This window comes from Lampris incognitus, chromosome 10 (assembly GCF_029633865.1).
Source record: "Lampris incognitus isolate fLamInc1 chromosome 10, fLamInc1.hap2, whole genome shotgun sequence".
NCBI lineage: Eukaryota > Metazoa > Chordata > Actinopteri > Lampriformes > Lampridae > Lampris > Lampris incognitus.
Window position 1 is genome coordinate 29,711,242 of NC_079220.1, and position 26,077 is coordinate 29,737,318.

The 26,077-nt window shown below is 45.6% G+C and overlaps 1 protein-coding gene across 1 annotated transcript in view; it reads left to right on the top strand.

The window, feature by feature from the left end:
- znf385c (zinc finger protein 385C) overlaps positions 1-26,077 on the top strand; it is a 271,270-nt gene that overhangs the window by 193,578 nt on the left and 51,615 nt on the right. Inside the window, exon 3 of the mRNA XM_056288196.1 lies at positions 15,984-16,126. Coding sequence (XP_056144171.1) covers positions 15,984-16,126 — 143 coding nt within the window. The remainder of the gene's footprint in view (positions 1-15,983; positions 16,127-26,077) is intronic.

Genomic DNA, 26,077 nt, shown 5'->3' on the forward strand with positions numbered 1-26,077 from the left:
TCTCTCCGTTGTCACTGCTGACATTTGTTCTGTGCAGACCTTTTAGCTGGAGGTTGAGATGTGTTTGCACATGTTGTGATTGTGTAAACACGGAGGAGTTTGTGCTTTGTGTTTGCTTGTTTCCCGGCTTCTGCTCACCGTCTTTCGACCGGTCCATTCATCCGCCTCTGTTTTGCTGGATGTGCTGTTCAGGGCAGAAAAATCAAATGAGCCTAATAAAAACCATAAGGCATATAGCAGTGCAAGCCGTAAATTAAGTCCCGCAGATGTGGTTGTGTAGATTAATGGATCCGCTCAGTAGTAATTATTTTGCCTGTGATACTGAGGCAACGGGGGGGATTTGAAACGCTTACAGCCAAGGTTGGTCAAATTTAGCTCATTCATTACCCAGCACTGCCACTGAATGAGAGCGGAGGCATTTTTCGCTAAAAAAAAAGAAAAGGGTACAATCGGATAATTGGTTTTGTCCTCGTCGGTGTGCCCCTTCATCCACCTATAAATAAGAACGCAGCTTGTGGTCACAAACACGATGTCAGTTGCAGTATAGATCATTTCGATGGAGCATCAACGCCAAAGATGTAACGTGTTACCCACAGTGACAAAGTGTGTTGGCAGCGAGCTAATGTGTGTATTAGCACAAAGTTAAACCACACAGCGGGTGGACGTTTAGCACCACTGTTTTACACACCTGCAGTTCTGCTCCACATAAGGAGCGCCATCTCCCCGCTCTCCAGCTACACGGATAGAACAGATAGAACGAAGTGGGAGAAAAAACACTATTCAGCCCTGTGGCTAGGACTTAAAAAGAACCAAGAAGCTCTGCCTTTTTATAGTTAGTACACATTTCCATTAAGAGTTTTAATTGGTCGTCGACACATGCCTCGGAGTGGAATTCAAATTAGGTGTTAATGTGAATCTGTAAAACAAAGAAACCTGGAAAGGGGGACGAGCAAGAAGATATAAATGTAGGGGGGGGCAGTCTGATAGAATGGCAGTAGACAATCAGCGGAGTATTTGATAACAAAAGTGTCTGCTCTGTGAAGCTATTTGTTGGACCTCTGCAGGTTCTTTTGCTTAATAATATTGTGTTTAACGTCACAAAAACACCTCGACACCATTACCTTTGCAAGCTATCGGTGGATTATCGAAGTAAAAGGGATGTGTTCCTCTGCAGCATCTCTTTATCCGCCTCCATGGAAATGACTGATTAATTGTGAAGAGACATCTCTGCAGACCGGCAGTTCCGATAACACCGGGGGCGGTCTGGCGGTGGCCTTGCCTGGCGTTGACTGGTGTTTTTGGCGTCATCGTGTGGAGTGCAGGGAGGTGTGTTGAGGGTGTCTGGCAGGGAGAGCTGGCGTTGGCTCGACTGGGGGAGCCTGGTCTGCTGTGTCCGGTGGGCCCAAGGACCATGGCCTCTCCCTGGAGCTGTGCCCGAGGAGGACACACCGAGGGCGGTTTGACAGAACGCGGAAGCGGAGCAGGCTAAGCTAACTGCTATCCCATGCAGACCGGCAGTTCCAACAGCCATCCTGGCTGGCGTTCATTCCCTTGGACAGTGATTTTTTTTTTAAGTTTGGATAAAGTGTTAGTTTAGATGTATGTGTTAGTATGTGTGTTATTGTAGTTTTTGGATATGTGTTTTTGTCTTTATGTTGCACTGCTGTGGGCAGGAGGAAATTATATTTCGTTTCACGAATAAAGTGTTCCTGATTCCTGTTTGCTGTGATCTGCTGCTTCATTCTTATGTTGCCTTTGTAGCAAACTCACGCTGTCTGAAAGCTGTCCTCATGACTGCCTTTCTGTGTGTATGAGTTGGCATTTCTCTATTCTGCAACCTCTCATCTCAGATGAAAATAGGTTGAAATCGTTTAGCAGTCTCTTTCCTGTGTTTTTCTTCTACACCGGAGACTGTTTCTCACTCATCCGGCCCACTCTCTGTATCTGATTGATGTATAATGACATGTAACATGTCATGACAGCTGTGTCATGCTTGACCACTGCATTTATTCATGTAAAAAATGTGTTGTAGCTAATACTTGCTCCACAAATGATTCAATTTGCTGAAGAACTGAAGCTCATCCGAGCCCCCTGCCAGTCAGCCGGAGTTCCCTGGCTAGCTGTCTGACATGGATACGAGATGAACGTTCACATTCCCGATTGAAAGTCCTGAACTCTTTGACATCTAGCATGCATCATCCCTGATAATGCGGACATCACATAACATTTTGAATTCGTTTTAGTTGATTTAGTCATTTTTGTAACCCGCTTAGACGCTTGAGGCGCATTGTGCTTTATCTTTGCGCATTTCTAAAGGCTTTCTAAACAGTCGCCTCATTGGAGAAGCTAATTTAGTTGGGCCTGGAGGGGAAGCTGCAACAGTTGTCACTATCTTTCAAAAGAAAAAGGAGAAGATGAGGAAGAGCGCACGGTACTTATTAAAGATTCTCACCCGGAGGCTCAAAAGTAACATTTTCTTTTTTTCTCCTCTTGTTTATTGACACTTTGACTTCCTCTGTGCAGCTGCTCCCGTGAGGCGATGGCTGGCCGTCAACACAATCTGCATTGGTTAATGTGTTTGATTTGCCTTTCCTGACTCATTTCTTCTGTTGAGTGTGAGGAATCAGTGGCAATTCTGTTGCCTTCCCGCGCCTGGCCACCTCGTGGGGCTTCGCAGGGGGGCAGCGGGGCAATTTGTTTCTGGATGGCTCTGGGCTTATCATCTCTGTTTAACAGATGGGCTGTGGCTTTGCTAAGGTTGGGTTGAGCAGCAGCGCGCTGCTCTCTGCTTGCCTGACAGAACTCATTACAGACGCTCCCCGGGATGAGCAGCATCTTGCCGAGGTCGCCTTACCGCCGCCGAACTCGCCGCCCTATTCACCCCCGTTTGCTGCGCCAAATGATGTTGACTCTCACACCCATTTCTGTTATCCACGTTCTAGGTTGAGGACAAAATTGAATTTTATATTGCCCCACTAATCGAGTCAAACAACCAATTGTATGCCCACGACCATCAAATTCTGTGTTATCATGGGGTGTCCGGGTAGTGTAGTGGTCTATTCCATTGCCTACCAACACAGGGATCCCGGTTCAAATCCCCGTGTTGTCTCCGGCTTGGTCGGGCGTCCCTACAGACACAATTGGCCGTGTCTGCAGGTGGGAAGCCAGATGTGGGTATGTGTCTTGGTCGCTGCACTAGCACCTCCTCTGGTTGGTCGGAGCACCTGTTCAGGGGGCACGGGGAACTGGGCTGGGGGGAATAACTTTATCTTCCCACACGCTATGACCCCCTGGTGAAAATCCTCACTATCGGGTGAGGCATGTGGTAGTCTGCAGCCCTCCCCGGATCGGCAGAGGGGGTTGAGTTGCAACCGGGTCGGCTCGGAGAGTGGGCTAATTGGCCAAGTGCAATTGGAGAGAAAAAGGAGAAAAAAACCCCAATTTGTATTATCATTAGTTAGCTTCACTCGTATTAATCATGTGCTTCCATCTGTTAGTGACATGACGTAGCCTGCCCTGTGACATCATATTACAGATAGGTACGTAGATGTTACAGTGCTTCCTAGGTCACAAGTAAATGGACCTGCTTGGCTTTACTCTCATGCTACTGGTCAGACATAACGGATTTTGAGCCCTCGTGGTTAAATTTCTGTTATGTAAATATAGGCTGATATCATCTGATATATTTTGGATATGGTTATGTTATGTACAGTTGCTGAAGCCGGGGGCTTTGTATTGATCTTATTTAAACTGGTGCATCAGTTCATATTTTATTCATGGCCAGCAAATTTAGTTATACACCTTTATTCACACTGGGACGGAGCCGCCTGAGGTCCTGTCTTGCTCAAAACATCCTCCACTCTTTTCACACTTTTTAGGGCTTAGCAAAGTTTCAGTCGGCTGAAGTGAAACAGCTGTTTATACAGTGACAGTAGGATATCTGCCCTGCTGGCCGCCACTGATGTTTCTCAAGATTGTGATGCAATACAGCATCATATCAAGGAGCTTTCCCACATAAATCTTAGTCATTGTGTTCTCTGATCTGAACCTCACAATGATTTCAGCCCACATGGGGGGGTGGGGGGGGGGAGCAGCAGCTGCGAGCAGAAGCCTGACAAGCTTTAGCAGGGCCTAAACCCAGAACTAAACGATTCAGGAATCAGGAACATTTTTCATTTCATGTACGCAAGTACATGAAATGAAAAATGTCGCTTTCCCCAGCCCACAGCAGTGCAACACAAAGACAAAAACACATATCCAAACTACAAGAACACATATATCCAAACTACAGAAAAACTACAAAAACACCTATCAGCAACATATCAGAAATACAAAATAAAATAAAAATCACTGTCCAGGGGAGTGAACACCAGGATGACTGTCTGAACTGCCGGTCTGCGTGGGCTATCAGTTAGCTTAGCCTGCCCCGCTTCCACGTCCGGTCAGACCGCCCTCGGTGTTTCCTCCTTGGGCGCAGCTCCAAGCAGGGCCGTGGTCCCTGGGCCCACCGGATGCAGCCGAGTCATTCAGCCGAGCTTTTGCCCGATTCTGTAAGATTGTGTCCAAATTGGCCTTGGAAAAGACATGATGGCATTGTCGCCCTTCCAGGGAGCACTCTATTTTGAGTCGCAAGTCAAACTGCGCTTAGCCGGCCATATAATCAGGCCACACGGACAACTCTGCTATCTCCTGCTGACAGGGGCCAAATAGGTAAGAAGGACAAAATAATATGCCAGAAAGAATTTTAAAGAGCAAGTTATTTCATTAAGCAACGGTGGGGAGGAAGGAGATCGACTCGACCACCTTTGACTGCATACATCTCTTTAATCAGACCTATGGTTTATCATAAACTGTGGATCTTTGCCAGCTCTTGTCACATCACACTAGAGAGAGGATGTAGCTTCAGCCATAATGGGGCAAAAAAAGACTTTGACGTAACAACTGTAACGATCATGAATGAATAGACTCTTGGCTAACGGGTCAGAATCTTTAGTCGACTGGTTAGCTTAGTTGACCGTGGTGTGGGAGATCTGGGTTCACGTCCCAGCTGTGGCAGTCTCTCTCTCACCCCTCCGAATTTGCCACATTGGTGTCAGAAGTGGGATGGTGGGACCGTGATACCATCGGAAGAGCGTGCACCCATAGGCGTGAGGGAGCATGTAGTATGCTGAAGCACGGGGACGCGCCTCCCGAAGGAGGGGGGTAGTGTAACGATGAATAGATTCGGTAGCCCTTGGCTAACATGTTGGACCCTTTAGTTGACTGGTTAGCGTAGTTACCCGTGGTGCTGGAGATCCGGGTTCGCATCCCGGCTGCGGCGGTTACCGGGCTGCCCCCCGAATTTGCTACACAACGTAGAAGAGATGGAGCTCTGATCTGCTCAAATATTCACCAACATATTGTCTCATAAACCCTCTATGTCTATGTAACGCACACGGCAGGATACAAACCACTGCATGCAACAAATGCACTCATCGGCTTGCACACTCCAATGCACACCATCCTGTCTCTGCACAGCCAACAAAGCATGTCAAGTGAGCCAGAAAAAGAGGGGAAACTTTATTCTAAATAAATAACTTTAAAGGCTAAAAAGGGAAGGTGAGAGGAGAGATGGAAAGGAGACAGGAGAGGACAGAGGGAATTCTGTCTATAGGCTTGAATCTATCTACTTTATAGAATATTTCAGGCCACTGGCTTTCTGCAGATGAAAGACAAAATGTTTGCAGACATTTGACCATAAAGATCTCTGCCAAGGTCAACGTTAACACAGGATCATTGTGGGAGTCAGTTTCACATTTCCATGCTGTCTTGTAGTTATTTGAAATATTTTTTTTTCTTCCTTTCAACAAAGAATCTGTAAAAAATCAAATATAATTATGTCCATTTCATGCATGGCACAAAAAAAACTGGCTGAACCAAGGGCTAATTTAAGTTCCTTCATCCTCTTTGCATTTTTCTATCTAATCAAATTCATTTCTCTTGTTAAACTCAAGTTTGCAGATAATCTTATTTGAAGGGGAGGACTTTGGAAGGTGTAGAAATGCAGCAGACTGTGTGTATGTGTGTGTGTGCGTGTGTGTGTGTGTGTGTGTGTGTGTGTGTGTGTATGGGGGGGTCGGCAGTCTTTAATTAAAACTAATTGTGTTTAATGTTATCCGTCCATGCTGTAATAAGTTCTCTGGCTCAAGCAGAAGTTAATTGGCTGTTAAGGCTCACATTTCCTTCAATTTTTTCCTCTATCTCTCTCTTCCTCTTTTTCTCTCTTTCTCTTTTTGTCATTGTATCTCTTTATTCCTCTAGCTCTTGCTCCAGCTCTCTCATACGTTCTCTCTCTGGATGACTTAAAGGCATCCTGTGAATGGCTGCGAGGTTCTGATACACCATGAGGCCAATTTACAGTTTCCCAGCACAGCATGTACAAGCTGCCTGCATGTATGCACAGCACATCCTGGGTGATTTCATACCTCAAAATAAAATAAAAAAGAAAACAAAAAAATCAAAAAATTGTTGGCTGGGGTATATAACTAAAATGTCTCCAGTTCTATATATACACAGAGAGTTGTAGTTGCTCCTGCCTTGTCAAACCCAATCCCATCAGCCCATGGTCTGAGGCAAGGAGCCCAACTGCTGCTGCTGCCGCTGGTGTATGTGTGTGTGTGTGTGTGTGTGTGTGTGTGTGGTGGTGGTAATGCAATGAGCATTAGCGTGTTGTGGCTGTGTGTGTCAGGACTGAAACGTTAGCTCATTTTTGACACATGCCGGCAGATGTCACTGATGGGCATTTGAGGGTTGTGTGAACCATCTCAAGAGAGAGGTTAGTGTGTGTACTTGCCATGCAATAAATGTTTTGCCCATATTGCATTACCCTGAACGTACCCCTTGTTTTTCACCGTATAATGTGTTCCAATTTGGATTTGTAGGTTTTCATTATCACAGCTGGATAATCATATCAGAAAGCCCGATGGTGGAAATCTGACCGACAGTCTAACTGTTGACAGATTTTGGCTTTTATTTTTCTGTCAGGCTCTACAGTGAGTCTGCATAATGCATTGGTCTGACTCGGGGGGTGCTGTTGTCTTGTATATGAGGAAGTCTACCTTGCCAAGCAGCAGCTTTGTCATCTCTGATCAACACCACCATCAAGGTCATCATACATATGATCACCCATGGCAGCATCTTTAACCACATGACACTGCTGGTAACCAGGACACGCTCCAAGTACGACCAAGTCAACTATTCATACTCCGCTCACGTAAATTATATCATTAATGTCGTCTACTACTACTACTACTACTTTTGGCTGCTCTCGTTAGGGGTCACCACAGCGGATCATCCGTTTCCATTTCTTCCTGTCCTCTGCATCTTCCTCTGTCACACCAGCCACCTGCATGTCCTCCCTCATCACATCCATAAACCTCCTGTTTGGCCTTCCTCTTTTCTTCTTCCCTGGCAGCTCTTTATTCAGCATCCTTCTCCCAATATACCCAGCATCTCTCCTCCACACATGTCCACGCCTCTTGGACATGTCAATCTTGCCTCTCTTAAATCATCTAATTAATTATTTTTTAATTGATTTTTTTCTATTTTTATGTTTTAAAAATATTATATTTTTCTTTTATTTTTTAATTATTTTTAATTTATTAAAGCCTCTATTAAATGATAGTGTTCATGTAAAATGGTCTGATTCATAATATATACCAAATATTAATGGTTAATAATCCTTAGATATACATAGATTTCTGTTAACATATTTCATACCGTGCAATATTGTCAAATGTGAATACAGTATGAGTCACACTATTTGAAGATTTTTTTCCCACTCCATTCAAGACAGGTGTAGGGCTCATTTGCAGTCAGTTGCTTCCTTTCCTTTCTCCTTTGAACCTCAGTATTCAGCTTTATGATAATGTGAAATGTTATATGTGTTTTATGTGAACTCATCACCACGTCATAACCATTTTTCATGCAAACCTACTCACTTAGACGGTACTTCCCCCTTGCTTCTGCAAAATTTATTGTGCTACGTCAGCTGTATGTAAATAATACTTGTTGTACGACCTCTGATATGCTGTACATATAGACCTAGTATTTCTACTGCTGTTGTGAATTTGTCCCACTACCTCTCATTTGTGCACTTTATTACCCATTACTTGACCTGAGTTGAAACCCAGAAATTTACATTTTCCCCTTTGGCTAGTGAACGGCTCGCCAAGTCAGATCCCTGTTATGTGGAAATTTACCTTTCAAATTAAACTTATTCTGGTTTCAGTAAAACTTGGCGTAATTGTAATCCTGATGACTGTTTCATGTTAAAGCGAGAGGGAGAGTTAGGTTAGAGAGGATGACAGCGTGCCGGGCTAAAAAAACAACAGACCGAGGGAAAAGATCCTCTCAGCCCGCTCCAAAGCAAGACCCTGCTGCGCCAAGCCATTTCAGATAATTATACCAGACCACAAATAGAAAAGCTGTTTTCTCTCCTCCTTCAGCCCTCTGCTCCTACCCTTCCTTTGCTGCTCAACGGGGGCTTGCCAGGGGTGCATACAGAGAGCGGAGAGATGTGTGCATGTGGGAGGTTGCCTGACAATTAGACAGAATAGACAGAATTGTCAACTCGTTACCCTCCATTTCCATCTTCAGTCTGACATTGCCTCCACACTGGGGGAAGGAGATTCGATTCTCCCTATCAGAATCGCATTTATTGGCCATGTAGGTTTGCACATATACGGAATTTGACTCCGGTTTCATGGCTCTCTCAGTGTACTTAACATAGAATAACAACACAACAATCTTAAGATCTTGTAGTGAATTCAGGGGGCAGCCGGGAACTGCCGCAGCCGGGACGCGAACCCGGGTCATGTTAACCAGTCGACTAAAGGGTCCGACCCGTTAGCCAAGGGCTAGCAAGTCTACACATCCGTGGTCGTTACACAACCCCGCTCCTTCGGGAAGCGCATCCCCGCACTTCAGCATATCAGCTCCCCCACGCCTCTGGGCGCACGCGCTTCCTATGGCCTCACGGTCTCACCATCCCACTTCTGACACCAATGTAGCAAATTCGGGAGGCAGCCGGGAACCGCCGCAGCCGGGATGTGAACCCAGGTTCGGCCGACTACATTAACCAGTCGACTAAAGGGTCCTACCTGTTACCCAAGGGCTAGCGAGTCTACACATCCGTGGTCGTTATATGAGGCAATTAAGTGAAATGGTGCAAAGAATATATCAAGAGATGTTGAAATAAAGGTTAGCAGGCTACTTACATACATGCCGGAGGTAGATGGACATGACAGAGTGTACTAGCATACGTACAATGTACTGTAGCGTTCACCGCTATAAACATCACGCTTAACTTAGAACCGAACGACGTCTTTATTCTCAGCTAACATGCATTCCTGTGATTGGCAGAGAGCAGAGTGATGACAGACTGATTCCGCTAATCAGCACTCCCAACTCAAGGCTGCCAAGTTTCAACAAAAGTTAAGAGTGAGACTCTGGCGAGGGGATTTTTGCCGGCGGCCGGCAAAAAAAAACTTGGCCTCTTTTAAGGTGGATTTAGAGGAATATCTGAACTTAAATTAACATTAGGATTAGGCTGTTGTGATGTTGGCCTCCTCCTCATGCTCTCTCTCTTTACTCGGAATAGTGAATACATAAGAAATATTGTCAATTGCTAGAAAGAATAGAATACACAGAGTCCAAGCCTACATTAGAATTAGACTGTCGGATGTCATTATTCAGTCTTATTCTGTCATTTGTATTAAGGGAGCTCCTCTCAACCCAATTATTTGTGCAACTTAAAAACCAGTTTCCTGCTATTTTATATAGTGTTCATAATTGACCAGCACAAGTAGAAATGAAAACAATTGTAACAAGAAGAATTTAGACAAATAAAATAAATGTATTTATAAAATGTCAATAAATACAGAACCAGAACAATAATATAAAAAAATAAAATAAAGTGCATTTCTTTGTTTGTTCAGAGCACAAGGCTCAAACTATGAATTCAAGCAGTTCCTTTAACCCTTGGGCACCCCTGCAGAAAAGTATGACATTTTACCCTCGGTGCAAAAAATGACTATAACGCATTTTATTCTATAAAACTAACGTATTTACTATTTCGTATGATCAAAATGAAACGGTTACCTACCGTTTACTTTCTTCTTATTCCTCTTCTTCTTCTTCTTCTTCAGTGGGGTCTTCTTCTTGTGGAGCTCTTTTATTTTATTTTATTTTATTTTATTTCGTGGTGTTGACGCTAGGACCCGCCCTACTCTGCCTCTGATTGGTTGATACTCGTTGCCTTTCATTGATTGGGTTGGTTAGATTTAGGCTTGAGGACTGATGATTGGTTAAGGTTAGGGTAAGAATATCTGGGTTAGCCAATCAGAGGCAGAATAGGGCGGGCTCACCCCGGAAAGCCAGTGACGGACCCGAACTACGGCAAGCCGCAAGCAGCATAGCAAGTTGTGGAAATACTATATAGAAGTGAAGGGAAAACGTTTATGAGCGTGTGAAATAGCAAGTGTGGCATGTGAGCGTGTGAAGAGGCATAATTGCGTGATACTCACTCCCAAAGGGTAAGACTTGGCAGCCCTGCGAACTGTACAAGGTCGCTACAGTACAGTATCTACAACGTGGTTGGATTTATTTGACAATGTTTAAGTGTCCATTTGAATGACAGCCCGTGGAAAGAAACTGTTTTTATATCTGGTTGTTTTGGGGTACAGTACTCTGTAGCGCCTACCAGAGGGGAGGAGTTGGAACAGGTTGTGACCAGGATATGATTGGGTCTGCAGAGATGTTGCCTGCCCATTTCCTGAGTCTGGAGTTGTATAAGTCCTGAATGGAGGCCAGATCGGCACTGATGATTTTCTCTGCAGACCTAACTGTCCGTTGTAGTCTGTCCCTGTCCTGTTTGGTGGCCGATCAAAACCAGACATTGATGGATGTGCAGAGGACAGACTGGATTATTGCAGTGTAGAACTGAATCAGCAGTTCCTGAGGCAGGTTGAACTAATCAGTAGAGACCAACATATCCGCCTGAATCTCTCATCTTTCTGAGTCGACACTGGCAGACATACTGGTTTCCCCGGGGTTTTAAGAGTGGTGCGGAGCAAAATAAACACAAACTACTACGATGTTGAGAAGACATGCCATCTAACGCTTGACAACAGCGTTGGTCCCGCCCGTGGTGCTTATTGTCTTAATCTTTAGTCCCCCACAGTGCTCATTGGATAATCGCTTTTTCAACCAAGAAGCTGCAGTTTCACATCATGATGCCAGACCAGGAGAATCAGTCAACTCGGTGGAGCGGGTGGATTCACAGGTCTGGACACAGGCAACATGGGAGGTGTATTTAGAAATGAAAAAAGCAATTCGTCACAAAACTAGGATCACTAGGGTGATGACTAGTGAATTATAATCTAAGCAACAACAGGGAGGGGGACTGGGGCAGTTGATTCTATACTAGCAGGTGAGGAATGGGAAGGGAGGACATGGGGTATTTTTTCTTCATTTTAAGTAAATTGAGGGGGGGGATAATGCAAAATCAGTGTTTGGATTCTAAGGCTTATATCCACCTCATAGACACAGTCACACACATATACACACACATGAATATTATGTGATGTGACTATGGCTGTTTTATAACCAAGCCTAGTGAGTCATGAGAGAATGGAGGTCTGTGTTGTGTTGGTCAGAAGGAAGAGGGCTGCCTGGGGAAAAACTGCCAGAAACAATCAGCTCCGTTAGCAAAGTCATCTGTGAAAACACGTAGGAGACTGGACATTTGGTTTCAGGCCTTGCCTCAACTGCCAGTAGTTGTCTGGACTCTGGACCACAAGCATCACACGAACACAACTGAGCCTTGATGCAGACATGACTTTAGACAGACACATGTAACTAGGCAAAGACACACACGTACACACACATACGCCACACATGGACAGTCCGTTAGGAGCACCGGGACATTTCCCTCTCAGAATCCACACAGGTGCGACTCGCCTCTGTGTCCCCGGTGCGAAGGTGCGCGTGCCAAAAATGGCGTCATCACGTCTCTCGGCAACGCGCATAGCAACCATATACCCGCTTTTCTACTGATAACATTTTAGGCAAGTCGCAAGACAAGTCAGAAGAAAAGGAAAGGTGGAGCAGAGAGGGACTACTTGTTGGTCAGTCCCAAATTTTTTGTATTTTGTAATCTGGATAACTTTCCTCCCAGATGGACATAGTGACCAAATTTATAACTAGTCTGGTACCCGTTCCATCAACAAATAAGAGCTAGCTGACAAAATTAGCCGTCTGGTGGTTTGCATAAACAGGGTGGCCTGGGATGGAGTCAAATACACACAGTTTCAAACACATACACACAGGCACTCTCTCCATCTCACTCTCTCGCTCTCTCATCTCTCTCTCGCGCTCTCTCTCTCTCCCTCCATCTCTCTCTCGCTCTCTCCATTTCTCTCCATCTCTCTCCATCTCTCTCTTGCTCTCTCTCTCTCTATCTCTCTCTCTCTCTCTCTCTCTCTCTCTCTCTCTCTCTCTCTCTCTCTCTCTCTCTCTCTCTCTCTCTCTCTCTCTCTCTCACACACACACACCCACACACATTAATTCATGCATCTTCAGCCGCTTCTCCGGGGTCGGGTCGCGGTGGCAGCAAGCTAAGCAGGGCACTCCAGACATCCCTTTCCCCACCAATGCCCTCCAGCTCCTCCTGGGAGATCCCAAGGCGTTCCCAGGCCAGACTGGACATGTAGTCCCTCCAGCGAGTTCTGGGTCTACCCCGGGGTCTCCTCCCAGTTGGCCGTGCCTGGAAAACCTCAAAAGGAAGGCGCCCAGGAGGCCTCCTAATCAGATGCCAGGACCACCTCAACTGGCTCCTTTCGACATGAAGGAGCAGCGGTTCTACTCCGAGCTCCCTCCGGATGTTCGAGCTCCTCACCCTATCTCTAAGGCTGAGTCCAAACACCCTACAGAGGAAACTCATTTCAGGCGCTTGTATCCGCGATCTCACCCTTTCTGTCACTACCCAAAGCTCATGACCATAGGTGAGGGTTGGAACGAAGATTGACCAGACCAAAAAAAACAACACGGAGCCACCACCCCGTGGACCCACCACATGCAGGGATGAGCATTGCGGTAGGGTGCAATGCAGGCCGGGTGGCAGGCAAAGGCAGGGACCAGGGCATGCCGACTTCCGGCATCGCAGATTGGTCCTCGGGATGTGGAATTTCACCTCTCCGACAGGGAAGGTGCCTGAGCTGGTGCGGGAGGTGAAGCAGTACCAACTAGATATAGTTGGGCTCACCTCCACACATACTAGCATGGGCTCTGGTACCAAACTCCTGGAGAGGGGCTGGACTCATTACTTTTCCTGCGTTGGTCAAGGTGACAGGTGCCGGGCGGGTGTGGGGATACTCACAAGTCCCCGGTTGAGCACCGCCATGTTGGAATTCTCCCCGGGGAATGACAGGGTCGCCTCTATACAGCTGCGAGTTGCTGAGGGGAAGGCTCTGACTCTTGTGAATAGCAATTTGGAGTATCCGGCCTTCTTGGAGTCTCTGGGTGGTGTCCTGGATAGGGCTCCGCCTCCGGACTCTATGGTTCTGCTGGGGGACTTCAACGCTCACATGGGCAACAATGGAGAAACCTGGAAGGGCATGATTGGGAGGAACGGCCTCCCCATTCTCAACCCGAGCGGTGCCTTGTTATTGAACTTCTGTGCGAGTCATGGATTGGCCATAACAAACACACATTAAATGGGAGAAAAATTACGCATTGTGATAGAAAGAGGTTGTCTGTTGCTTTAGGGTAAGATAGGCCAGCCTTGAACACATGCACGCACACACACACACACACACACAAACAATAAACCCTCATATCCACTCACAATTTTATGATGCTCCATTTTTTTTGTACAGTTTGTACAGCCACTCAAAATTTGAATACAAATGTTGTATCGAGTGCATTTTTATGGCTTCTCTACCTCGTTGTACGTCTGTGTATCTGTGTGCACGTGAGTTTGTGTGCTTGTCTGTTTGTGTGCCCTCCCTCTGGGTGCTGTTTGTTTTCAGAGGCACGTAGGCAGCATGTTTGTATGAGCTTATATGTTTGTGATGCTCATCTAGCACATGCGTCTCTATCCTACACAGAGAGAGAGAGAGAGAGAGAAAGAGAGAGAGAGACTCGCTTCACTTGCTGTGGTGCGTCCCTGGATCCACGCCGTGCCTCAGTGGCAGCCTTATCACCCAAAGAGGCAAACAGCCAGCCGCTGATTTAATAAGCTGCCTGGGGAGTCGCAGAGAGGTGGGGAAGCACTATCAGCTGATAAGTGTCCTCCCTGCAAGCCCAGCGTTTTCTCTGATAGCATAGCCAGGAGAGAACCCAGCTCCGGCTCATGTTGTGTACTGCCGTCTCCGTGTGTGTATTTGTGTGTGTGTGTGAGTGAGTGAGTGAGTGAGTATGAGTGGGTGGAGGGGGGGTGGGGATTTCTGTTTTCAATCGTGCAATTCTGCGGGTGTGTGTCCGCGTACATTCGTGGCGGTGTGTCGTGATGTTTTTTAGCATGCGCACAAATGTGTGATCACTCCCCCACTGGCTGCTGCTGCCCATATGTCTGTGGGCTGTGTTCACCTCTTGCTGCGTCTCTCTGAGTAACAGACCGATAGCAGCAGAGGGCCCACACACGGCAGAGGCAGACTGCGTCAGACCTGGGCCCTCCACTGTGGAACATATGCCCAGCAGCCTCAGCTCTGCACCCCCCCCCCCACACACACACACACATACGCAACGCATCAAGGCACCCATCAGCTCGCACTCACAGGATTGTGGTAGAGACACTGACAAACTGGGCGGGTCTGGCTGCCAGTTCAGCCGTGCTGCATTAAACCACTGGGACGACTACTGGCAGAGCCCCCACCCACCTCCCAGTTCCTTGCTTTGTGGCTGTTGTAAACAGGTCTGTGCTGCCAGCTCTGAATGTCATTATGGAACTCTTCTACATGAAGGCAGTGGTGCTGACCTCACCTTTGACCCTTGTGTGAGTCCACCATCTCTCCCTCCGGTGGCTTTCTGTGTGACAGACAGTCTTCTTCTAACGGGAGGGAGTTCTTTTACAGCCGAGCGGTGATATCTAATACACTTGTGTTGTAAGGTCAAAGCAGTCTTTTTGTCTGGTTTGTATTATCACGTATTGATTACTGTGTGTGTGTGTGTGTGTGTAGGTGCGGGTGCATGTGGGCGCATATTCAGAACAAAGAGTGTGCGCGTGCATGCATGATTGTGTATGTTTGTGTGTGTGAGAGGGAGAGCGAAAAAGAGAGAGAGAGTGAAAGAGGGAGAGCAAAAGAGAGAGAGAGAGTGACGTCAAGGCTTCTATAATGCGTGTGCTTTTGGGTGGCCATGACGACCCACAGATGCCACTGATGATTGATCCTGCTGCTGGGATAAATGCCTGTGCACCGCTGAGTGCAGCGGCCCACTGAAATGCAGCCAGGCGGAAAATTAGAAATCTCTTCATCCCTGGTCCACTTGAAATCCGATATCTCCCATCTTCCTCTCTCCCAGGTGCTCCCCTCTCAGCAAATAAATCAGTAATTAAATGGTGCATGTGCATACGTGTGTATGTGTGTGTGTGTGTGTACGTCACAGCTGGGATGATGGGTTGTAAAACAGGGTCACCATTAGGCCTTTTCCTCACAGATACACACACACACCTTTATTTACCCCCCCCCCCAAAAAAAGTCACATATTTTGTGCTGGGTGTTGAAGGAGGTGTTACTGCAAAGGGGATCTAGCTGCAGTAGGTGTTACGGTGCCTCTGGTGTTGAATAAATCAAAGTCAGGCTTCCCGGTCACCTCTGCACACTGCAACCCAACCTGCTGACAGCGTCACAGGACTTCCACACCTTTAACCAGAAAAGAGAAGTGAAATTTACCTCGGGTTATTCTCCTAACCTAAGTGTCCATCTTTTTCTTCTGTTATCCAGGTACATCGGCCCAGGCCAGTCCCGTCCTGGCCTCGCTGCCCGTCCCAGGACGGCCCCTGCAGCCTCAGCTTGACCTCAAACACTTCCTGCCCTTCAGACTCAATGGATCCTCCCCACTCAGCCTGTTCCCCAACTTTAACACGGTGAGTGGGGCCGGCCGGGCAGCTCCTTAGCATTAGCATTAGCTTTAGCATTAGCTTGAGTTTTATCTCTCTGGGCCAAGTCCACAGTCTGTCACACACAGTGGAGGGTCACTATTAAAGACATATGCATGTGGTCCACATGGACATTTGATCCCGCTGTTCTCAGTAGAACCACGCTGACTGTGGTGCGAAAATAAGCAGATGTCTGACAAATTGTCCTTGAAATTAGTAACCTTGATAGTCTGTGGCAGTCTTTCCCCGTCAGCTCCCAGGCTCTCATAGTTTTCCTGGAAACCCATCCTACTACTTTTTGCTGCTCCCATTAGGGGTTGCCACAGCGGATCATCTGTTTCTATTTCTTCCTGTCCTCTGCATCTTCCTCTGTCACACTGGCCACCTGCATGTCCTCCCTCACCACATCCATAAACCTCCTCTTTGACCTTCCTATTTTCTTCTTCCCTGGCAGCTCCATATTCAGCATCCTTCTCCCAATATACCCAGTATTTCTCCTCCACACACGTCCAAGCCACCCCAATCTTGCCTCTCTTGCTTTGTCTCCAAACCGTCCAACCTGAGCTGTCCTTCTAATATAATCATTCCTAATCCTGTCTTTCTTCCTTACTCCCAATGAAAAGCTTAGCATCTTCAACTCTGCCACCTCCAGCTCTGCCTCCTGTCTTTTCATCAGTGCCACTGTCTCCAAACCATATAATATAGCTGATCTCACAACTATCTTGTAAACCTTCCCTTTAACTCTTGCTGGTACCCCTCTGTCACAAATCACTCCTGACACTCTTCTTCACCCACTCCACCCTGCCTGCACTCTCTTCTTCACCTCTCTTCTGCACTCTCCGTTACTTTGGACAGTTGACCCCAAGTATTTAAACTCATACGCCTTCGTCATCTCTACTCCTTGCATCCTCACCATTTCACTGTCCTCCCTTTCATTCACACATAGGTATTCCATCTGGCTCCTACTGACTTTCATTCCTCTTCTCTCCAGTGCACACCTCCACCTCTCCAGGCTCTCCTCAAACTGCACCCTACTCTCGCTACAGATCACAATGTCATCCGCGAGCATCATCGTCCACGGAGACTCCTGCCTGATCTCGTCCGTCAACCTGTCCATCACCATTGCGACTAAGAAAGGGCTCAGAGCCGATCCTTGATGTAATTCCACCTCCACCTTGAACCCATCTGTCATTCCAACCACACACCTCACCATTGTCACACTTCCCTCATACATATCATGCACCACTCCTACATACTTCTCTGTAACCCTTGACTTCCTCATACAATACCACACCTCCTCTATCGGCAGCCTGTCATATGCTTTCTCTAAATCCACAAAGACACAATGTAACTCCTTCTGGCCTTCTCTATACTTCTCAATCAAAATTCTCAAAGCAAACATCGCATCTGTAGTGCTCTTTCGTGGCATGAAACCATACTGCTGCTCGCTAATCGTCACCTCTCCTCTTAACCTAGCTTCTATTACTCTTTCCCATATCTTCATAATGTGGCTGATCAACTTTATACCTCTGTAGTTGCTACAGTTCTGCACATCACCTTTATTCTCGAAAATTGGTACCAGTATGCTCCTTCTCCACTCCTCAGGCATCCTCTCACTTTCCAAGATTGTGTTAAACAATCTAGTTAAAAACTCCACTGCCATCTCTCCTAAACATCTCCATGCCTCCACAGGTATGTCATTAGGACCAACTGCCTTTCCACTCTTCATGCTCTTCATAGATGCCCTCACTTCCTCCTTGTTAATCCACTGAACTTCCTGATTCACTATCCCCACATCATCCAACCTTCTCTCTCTCTCATTTTCTTCATTCATCAGCCCCTCAAAGAACTCCTTCCACCTTGTCAGCACATTTATCCTTCTCTTCTCTCTATCCTTGATGTCCCCAACCTGCTGCACATTCTTCCCAGCTCGGTCCCTCTGTCTAGCCAATCGGTACAAGTCCTTTTCTCCTTCCTTAGTGTCTAACCTCTCATACAACTCACCATACGCCTTTTCCTTTGCCACCTCTCTCTTCACTTTACGCTGCATCTCCTTATACTCCTGCCTACTTTCTTCATCTCTCTGACTACCCCACTTCTTCTTTGCCAACCTCTTCCTCTGTATACTTTGCTGTACGTCTTCATTCCACCAACAAGTCTCCTTGTCTTCCTTCCTCTGTCCTGATGACACACCAAGTACCTTCCTAGCTGTCTCCTTCACTATTTCTGCAGTGGTTGCCCAGCCATCCGACAACTCTTCACTACCACCCAGTGCCTGTCTTAACTCCTCCCTGAACTCCACACAAGAGTCTTCCCTCTTCAGCTTACACCATTTTATCTTTGGCTCTGTCTTCACCCGCTTCCTCTTCTTGGTCTCCAAAGTCATCCTACAGACCACCATCCGATACTGCCTAGCTACGTTCTCCCATGTCACCACCTTGCAGTCTACAACCCCTTTCAGATCGTGCCTTCTACATAAGATATAGTCCTGGAAACCCGTCCATTCCTCTCTTTTTGTAGAGGCCTGCTCTTCCATGCTCCCGATATTTATTCAGAGGATGAGGAGAACATCTCCCCTTTCAGTGCTGCTGTTATCGTTTCAGTATCAGTATTTCTGCAGATGAGGCTGTATTACTTTGTTTTAAGTCAGTGGTAAACCGTACAGTTCCCAAGCTCCTTAGTCCTGCTGCTAACTTCACCTTGACGTCTGGAATTAAAAGCTAGTGTCTTTGATCTTGTACATAATGGCAGCACACCCATTGTCTGTGTGTGTGTGTGTGTGTGTGTGTGTGTGTGTGTGTGTGTGTGTGTGTGTGTTTGCACATAAGTGTCTTGAGTGCATGTCTGTGGTCGTGTGTGTGTGATGTCTGTATTTCTTCTTTGATCCTACCTTTACATTGTGTGTATGTTTGTGTACGGATGCTTGACTGTGAGCGTTCGCCTCTCTCTTCACACTCTCTGTGAAGCCGTCTCCAGTTCCACAGTCAGCCAAGGAAACATAAGCCAGGGCTTTTTCTCCAGCATCCACTTTGCACCTTTTCAAACAGACATGAGAAAGGTAGGCTGGAGGGGGAGAGAGGACGAGATGGAGGGAGAGACATAGAGAGAGATGGAGAGAGAGTGAGAGAATGAGATGGAGAGAGAGTGAGAGAATGAGATGGAGAGAGAGAGAGAGAGAGAGAGAGAGAGAGAGAGAGAGAGAGAGAGAGAGAGAGAGAGAGAGAGAGAGAGAGAGAGAGAGAGAGAGAGAGAGAGAGAGAGAGAGAGAGGGAAAGATTTAGAGAGAGATGGGGGAGAGAGAAATTTAGAAAGAGAGAGAGAGTGATGGAGCGAGAGAGATAGAGATTTTAAAAGGTACATTTATTCAGATTGCATTACAGTTCAGCAGCTGATATCCAAACATAATCATCTCTTTATAATCCAGCTCACACAAAGAAAACAATTTCAGGAAAAAAAGATCATCGAGCAGTCTAAACAAGTATTTGTAACGACAAACAGAATTTCAAACTTAAATAGCCCAACATAACAAACACAAATTCGCCTCAGGGGGGTTTGCAGCAACACAACACCCTGTCCTTAGACCCTCGCATTGGTTGAGGAACAACTTCCTAAAAAACCTTTAACAGGGAGAAAAAATAGGAAGAAACCTCAGGGAGAGCAACAGAGGAGGGATCTCTCTCCCAAGTCCAACAACGTCCAGTGGATGTTGTGTTCACACAATTTACATAACAAATAAATAAAATAAAACAAAGCCAATAATACAGCCAGGACTTTCCCTCGTTATGCAAATTAGAAAAAAAAAAGAAAACCGGATCTTCATCAACTCCCGCTAAGCACAATACTACACCAAATTCTGGAAAAAAAGGTCATTTCTGTGTGGATGCTCTGCTCCCCTGTCATAGTCATCATCTTCAGCTCTTCTTCAGACAGTTTTTTAATTCGTAGCTTTAAAAATTCTTGTGTGGCATGTAGACCTCATATTGAGCAGCTGAGCTACAGCCTCGGTGTTGTCAAGTCCCGATCCTGCTGCAGCCACTATGCGCTGTAGGGTGATGTTCCTGGTGGAAACCAGTTTCTGGGAAAGTCCTGGAGAGCACCAGTTGTGGACACCCAGGCTGGCTCCATGAATCAGTGGCTCCTCCAGCAGCAGTAAGAGGAAGATCACCCAGTGTAACACAGTCATCACGACCTAACTTACTGAGTCTTTAACCGTTTACAACTTTTTCTTTCATTGGCCTTATGCAACTTTCTAAGAGCTGTTATGAGTTTTCTCAAACGAAAACGTTTTCTTTTTCATACATCACATCGAACCCAACTAATTTCTGCACACCTGACGCACTTTCAATAAAATTTTCCCATATCTGGAAAATACTCAGATACTTTCACAGATTTTCCAAAGGTGTCATCTAGAAAACCATGTATTTCCTCAAGTGAATACAGATCTACAATTTATGACTGCGAGTCTGTAACAGAGATACAGTCAGACTCAGTGTCATACCCCATTTCCTCCACCTCATCCTCACCAGCAGCACTCTCCATAACGCCCGACTCACAATTTCTCCCTTTCGCACCACCAGCCTGACTATGGTCAGGTCCAGCTACTGGCCCTTTTCCACTGCTTTTCCCTGGTGCCGGTTTCTCCTGTGCTTCTTTGCTTTCATCTGTTTTGACACTCGGGACAGCCGAGCTGCCATCAATTACATTCTTACTGCCCAAATCAACTCGCTGTTCCCCTGCCTGATTATCTGCCTGCCCGTTGTATCCCTCCCCTGCCTCTGGCTCAGTTGGCTGGGCGCCATCCCCCCGCGGAGCAGCGGCGTCCGATGGCTCCTCAGCCAGCGGAGCACTGGTGTTAGTGTGCTCTTTGGCTGGCCCAGCCCCTGGCTCAGGCCGCCCCTCGGCCGGCCTATGAGGGCAAGGGTCCTGCTTTTGCCCCACATTCCCACACTCAAAACATGTAATGCTGCCTGTGCTGGAGTACACCATGTAATGTCCCTCCCCATGTTTCACTCTAAAGAAAACCTCCAGCGTCCTGTGACGGGACAATTCAGATGCATTCCCTGTCTCTGGAGGGACTGGACATATTTAGCTTTATCATCTGTACAGCCCAACCCCACAGTCCTAAATCCGCTGGCCAGCTTCCTGAAACACTGAAGCTCCCGCTCCAATGCCTCACTGGGAATGAATGGGGGAGCAGCAGAGAAGGTGACCTAGGTGGAAGGCACGGCGAGTGGGGAAACCTGCAGATAGACGCCATTCAGAGAGATGCTGCTCGCTATTAGCTCAGCCACAAAACACTCAGGTGGATCAGGCTGAACCTGCACTCCATGTTGGATAGTGAGAGAGGGCACCTCTGAGGATGCCATCTTGCTCACACCGAAAAAAAGAAAAAGTCCGACAAACAAACACAAAGACTACAGCAAACGTAGCCCACGACCAATAAATAAACTCAATCTGAAAATATCAGCCCTAAAGACAAAAATAACCTACTAGAAATTTAATAATTGCATCAAAATTTCTGACAGCAGGTCATTCTCACCAAGCACTCCTCACATACCGACTCCCAGCATGCACCGTGAGAGAGAGAGAAAGACAGAGATCCAGCGAGAGACAGAGTGAGAGAGAAAGAGAGAGCGAGCATTGGAGAGAGATGGAGGGAGAGAGAAAGAGAGAGAGAGAGCAATGGAGAAAGACAGAGAGAGAAAGAAAGAGAGAGAGAGGGAGAGAGAAAGAGAAAGAACCAAAAACGCAGAAATCCCTATATGGCTGATGTACGCTTTATTTACTGTGAGACCCTAAAACTCCACAAAAGTACACTCAGACTCAAAAAACAACAACAACAACACAACAACAATACAACAAACAGCAACTGACATTAATTGAGGAGGCAATCAACACAAACAACTTTTGGCAACATTGGAAGCACCTAAACAAACCCCAACACCAGGAATTAGCTATACAAAGCAGTGATATACGGACAACTCAATTTAAAACATTATACCACACTGTTCAAATTGATGTAAACACAGAGCAATCCCAAATTCATGAGAAGTTGACTAAACTGGAGCTAGCTATAAATGACAGTCAGAATCCATTAGACTCCCCAATTATTGAGCAGGAATTCCTTAAGAAACTGCAGGTCCTCAAATCTAAAAAAGTTTGTGAACCTGATGGCATCTGGAACAAACAAGAAATTCCAATTGGCTATATTAAAACTATTCAATTTGGTTCTGAGTGTAGGCTATTTTCCTGACATCTGGAATCATGGAATCTATAAAAGCTAGGACAAATTTGACCCTAATAATTACTGTGGCATCTGTGTGAACAGTAATCTGGGGGAGGTTTCTGTAGTATTATGAATGCCAGACTTCTGAACTTCCTTACCAAGCACAATGTCTTGAGCAAAAGCCAAATTGGATTTATACCAAAACACCACACAACCGATCATATTTACACCATACATACCCTAATTGATAAACATATAACACAAAATAAAACAAAAAATGTATGTCTGTTTTATTGACTTCCAAAAAGCGTTTGATTCTATTTGGCATGCAGGACTGTCCTACAAAGTTATTGAGAGTGGTGTAGGGGGTAAATTATATGATATTATTAAATCAGTGTATTCTGGCAATATGTGCAGCATAAAAATTGGCAGAAAAGAAGAGAATTCTTTACCCAAGGGCAAGGTGTCCATCAGGGTTGTAACCTCAGCCCTGCACCCTTCAATATCTACATTAATGAATTGGCTACTATACTAGAAAAGTCCTCTGTCCCCAGGGTAAGTCTCCACAATCAGGAGGTGAAATGCCTACTCTTTGCAGATGACCTGGTTCTGCTGTCCCCCACAGCAGATGGCCTACAGCAGAGCTTGGATCTGCTAGAACATTACTGCTCGACCTGAGCCCTGACAGTAAACCCCAAAAAGACCAAAATAATTATATTCCAAAAAAGATCCAGATCTCAGGACGTTCTACCTAAATTCTCAATTGGTACAAAACATGTTGAGTACTGCACACACTACACCTATCTAGGATTAAAACTAAATTCAACTAGACATTTTAATGAAGCAGTTAATTAGATGAGAGGGAAAGCACGCCAGCTTTCTACACCATAACCAGTTAGAATTTGGTGAAAATTAATTGAATGTGTTATTGAACCAATTGCACTCTATGGCAGTGAGGTGTGGGGTCCACTTACAAAAGAAGACTTTACTCAGTTGGATAAACACCCCATTGAGACCTTGCATGCAGAGTTCTGTAAGATTATCCTACATGTCCAGAGGAAAGCTACAAACAATGCATGCAGGGCAGAATTAAGCCAATACCGTCTAATTCTAAAAATACAAAAAAGAGCAATTAAGTTTTGGACACATCTAAAACTAAGTGACCCCCCTCTCGTATCATCACCAAGCCCTGCAATGTCAAGAGCTGAACAGTAATAGGAACCCCCTTACCCAGCTGGTCCTGAGGCTGAGAGCACAAACCTGTTGTATTAACACACCTCAGGAACAGAACACATCACCAATCAGGCTCAATCAGAATTACGAAACAGCTACAACAGAACTACATCACCCGTTGGCAAAAAAAAAAACAGAGCAAAATGCAGTGCTGTCTGGCTCTAAATCGACAGCACACCATAGCAGATTATTTGAGCATGGTGACTGATCAACAGCTAAAAAGAACCTTGGCTGTGTACAGACTGAGTGAGCACAGCCTTGCTGTTGAAAAGAGGAGACACAGGAAGACCTGCTCCCTGCAGAGCAAAGGCTGTGCTGTCACTGCACCCTCAGTGAGCCTGAAACAGAACTACACTTCCTCACCACATGTGAAATATATAAATATCTTAGAGAAGCACATTTTAAACAATTCAAACTAATAACAAAAGGGTTTGTTAACCTATCAGATGAAGAAAAACTGCCAGTCCTACTAGGGGATGACCCAAAGAGCTGTAAGTTAGCAGCAGTCTGTGTTGCTTCCTGCCATAAAGTGAGGGACAGTGAGTGTAAGTTAGCAGCAGTCTATGATGCTGCCTGTCATAAAGTGAGTGACAGTCACCTGACACACGTTGTTGCTGCCATATTTGATAAGAGTATGTTCTTTTGCTTTGTACTATGTTTCTTTGCAGTACTATGTTTCTTTGCAGTAGTGTGTTTGTTTTCAATGGTGTTTTCCAGTTGATGTTTGGTTTTTTTCAATGTTTGGACACTTGCTTTGGCAATATTGTTACGTCATGCCAATAAAGCCATTTGAATTTGAAATTGAAAGAGAGAGAGAGCGATGGAGAGAGACATAAAGAGAGAGAGAGAGAGATGGAGGGAGAGAGAGACGGCGAGAGAGAGAGAGTGATGGAGAGAGACATAGAGAGAGAGATGGAGAGAGAGAGAGAATTGAATTTTTAAAGTAAGTCTTAAACAAAAAAATTACCAAAAAACAGACTTGCTATCTTTTTAACAATACAAACAATATTTGTCAAATTACAAACAAACACTTAGCATGCATCTTTTGACAATCCCAAAAATAGTCATTCAACAACAACTCAAAACATAAAAACAAATAACAGGTAAGAAGCCTTTTATCCGAACTCTGCAGCAAAAATCAGCTCATCATCGATGGTTGAACACAGCACCCCTTTATAACATCATATGGTTGTGAATTTGTTCGGATCCTTAATTGCTTTTTAATAATTAAAATCTACCCTTATCCTGGCCTTGACCATCCTGGTAAACAACAGTTCAACATCACATTGTACACACTCTTCGATTCTTTTCTTCTTTTTCTTTTCCGGCTGACATAAATAGCCATTTTTGCCTGCCCTGCAATAAAGTTCAGGAGTTGGCGTTTATATTTTACATGTTGGGTGTATTTGAAACCAAAAATAAAATTCTGTTTGCACAAACTTTCCCCAGATGATCTAAATAAATGTTCTAATAGCAGAAACAGGGGTGTAAGCCTAACACATTCTAATAAACAATGAAAAACTGTTTCTCTCTGGGCATAATAGGGACAGTTATTATTCACATTAGGGTTTAGCACAGAAATAAAAAGCATTGACCGCCACTGTGCCATGCAAGACCCTCCTCTGCAGATCACCAGCTTTTTTAATTAACAGTGGTTTGTAGAAAACCCTCCAGACTGGCTTCACATTCTCTCCCAAGCCCAGCTGAGCTCTCCAGGGCGTATCAGTCCAAACACTCAGTTTGTCTTTGTTCAGGATTTTTACCATCTTACTATACATGGCCGTACCTTTAAGTACATTCAGACTCACATTAAGAACATTTCCCAAATCTGAAAAATGGCCCCGTGCAATTTTTCAGATTAAGAACAGTTTTTAAACCAGGAAATGGATCTTGAAAATTGGGATGAATAAAATCACTACAGTATAATGTTAAAAGTTCCCATTCTTTTTCTGAGAGGGCCACACAGCGATCTGGGCTTTCGATTGTTAGCGTGGAGAAGAGGTGTGGAGCTGGACAAGATGGTGAGGGGGGGTGCACGCGTGCAGCATGGAGTTGGTGGGGATGAGCTCCAACCTGCTCTGTGAATGTTGCTGTGTGTCTGCACCACCCACAAGATGCTGTGCTTGGTCTCCACCACCCACAGCTTTGGGTCCATGGGTCATCTATATTACCATCTAGGAAACATGCCATGCCGAGCCACGAAGACAGCATGAAATGTGGCCAGACGTTTGTCTTGACAGCCTCGTGTATCTGCATGAACAGTGGTGGTAGGTTAGGGCAAGTCTTTGAACAACGTTATGTCCGCCCCATGCATCCAAGTGAATATTTATTTCAGTGATTCTTACCAAGGACAGTGCTTCTAATGAGGCCTTTACATCGTCTAATAGAATTAATGGACTGATGAACGATAGAGCAGATGGACAGATTTTTGCCTTGATGATGATTATGAACCTTTCTATGTGAAAACAAATAAGAGACAT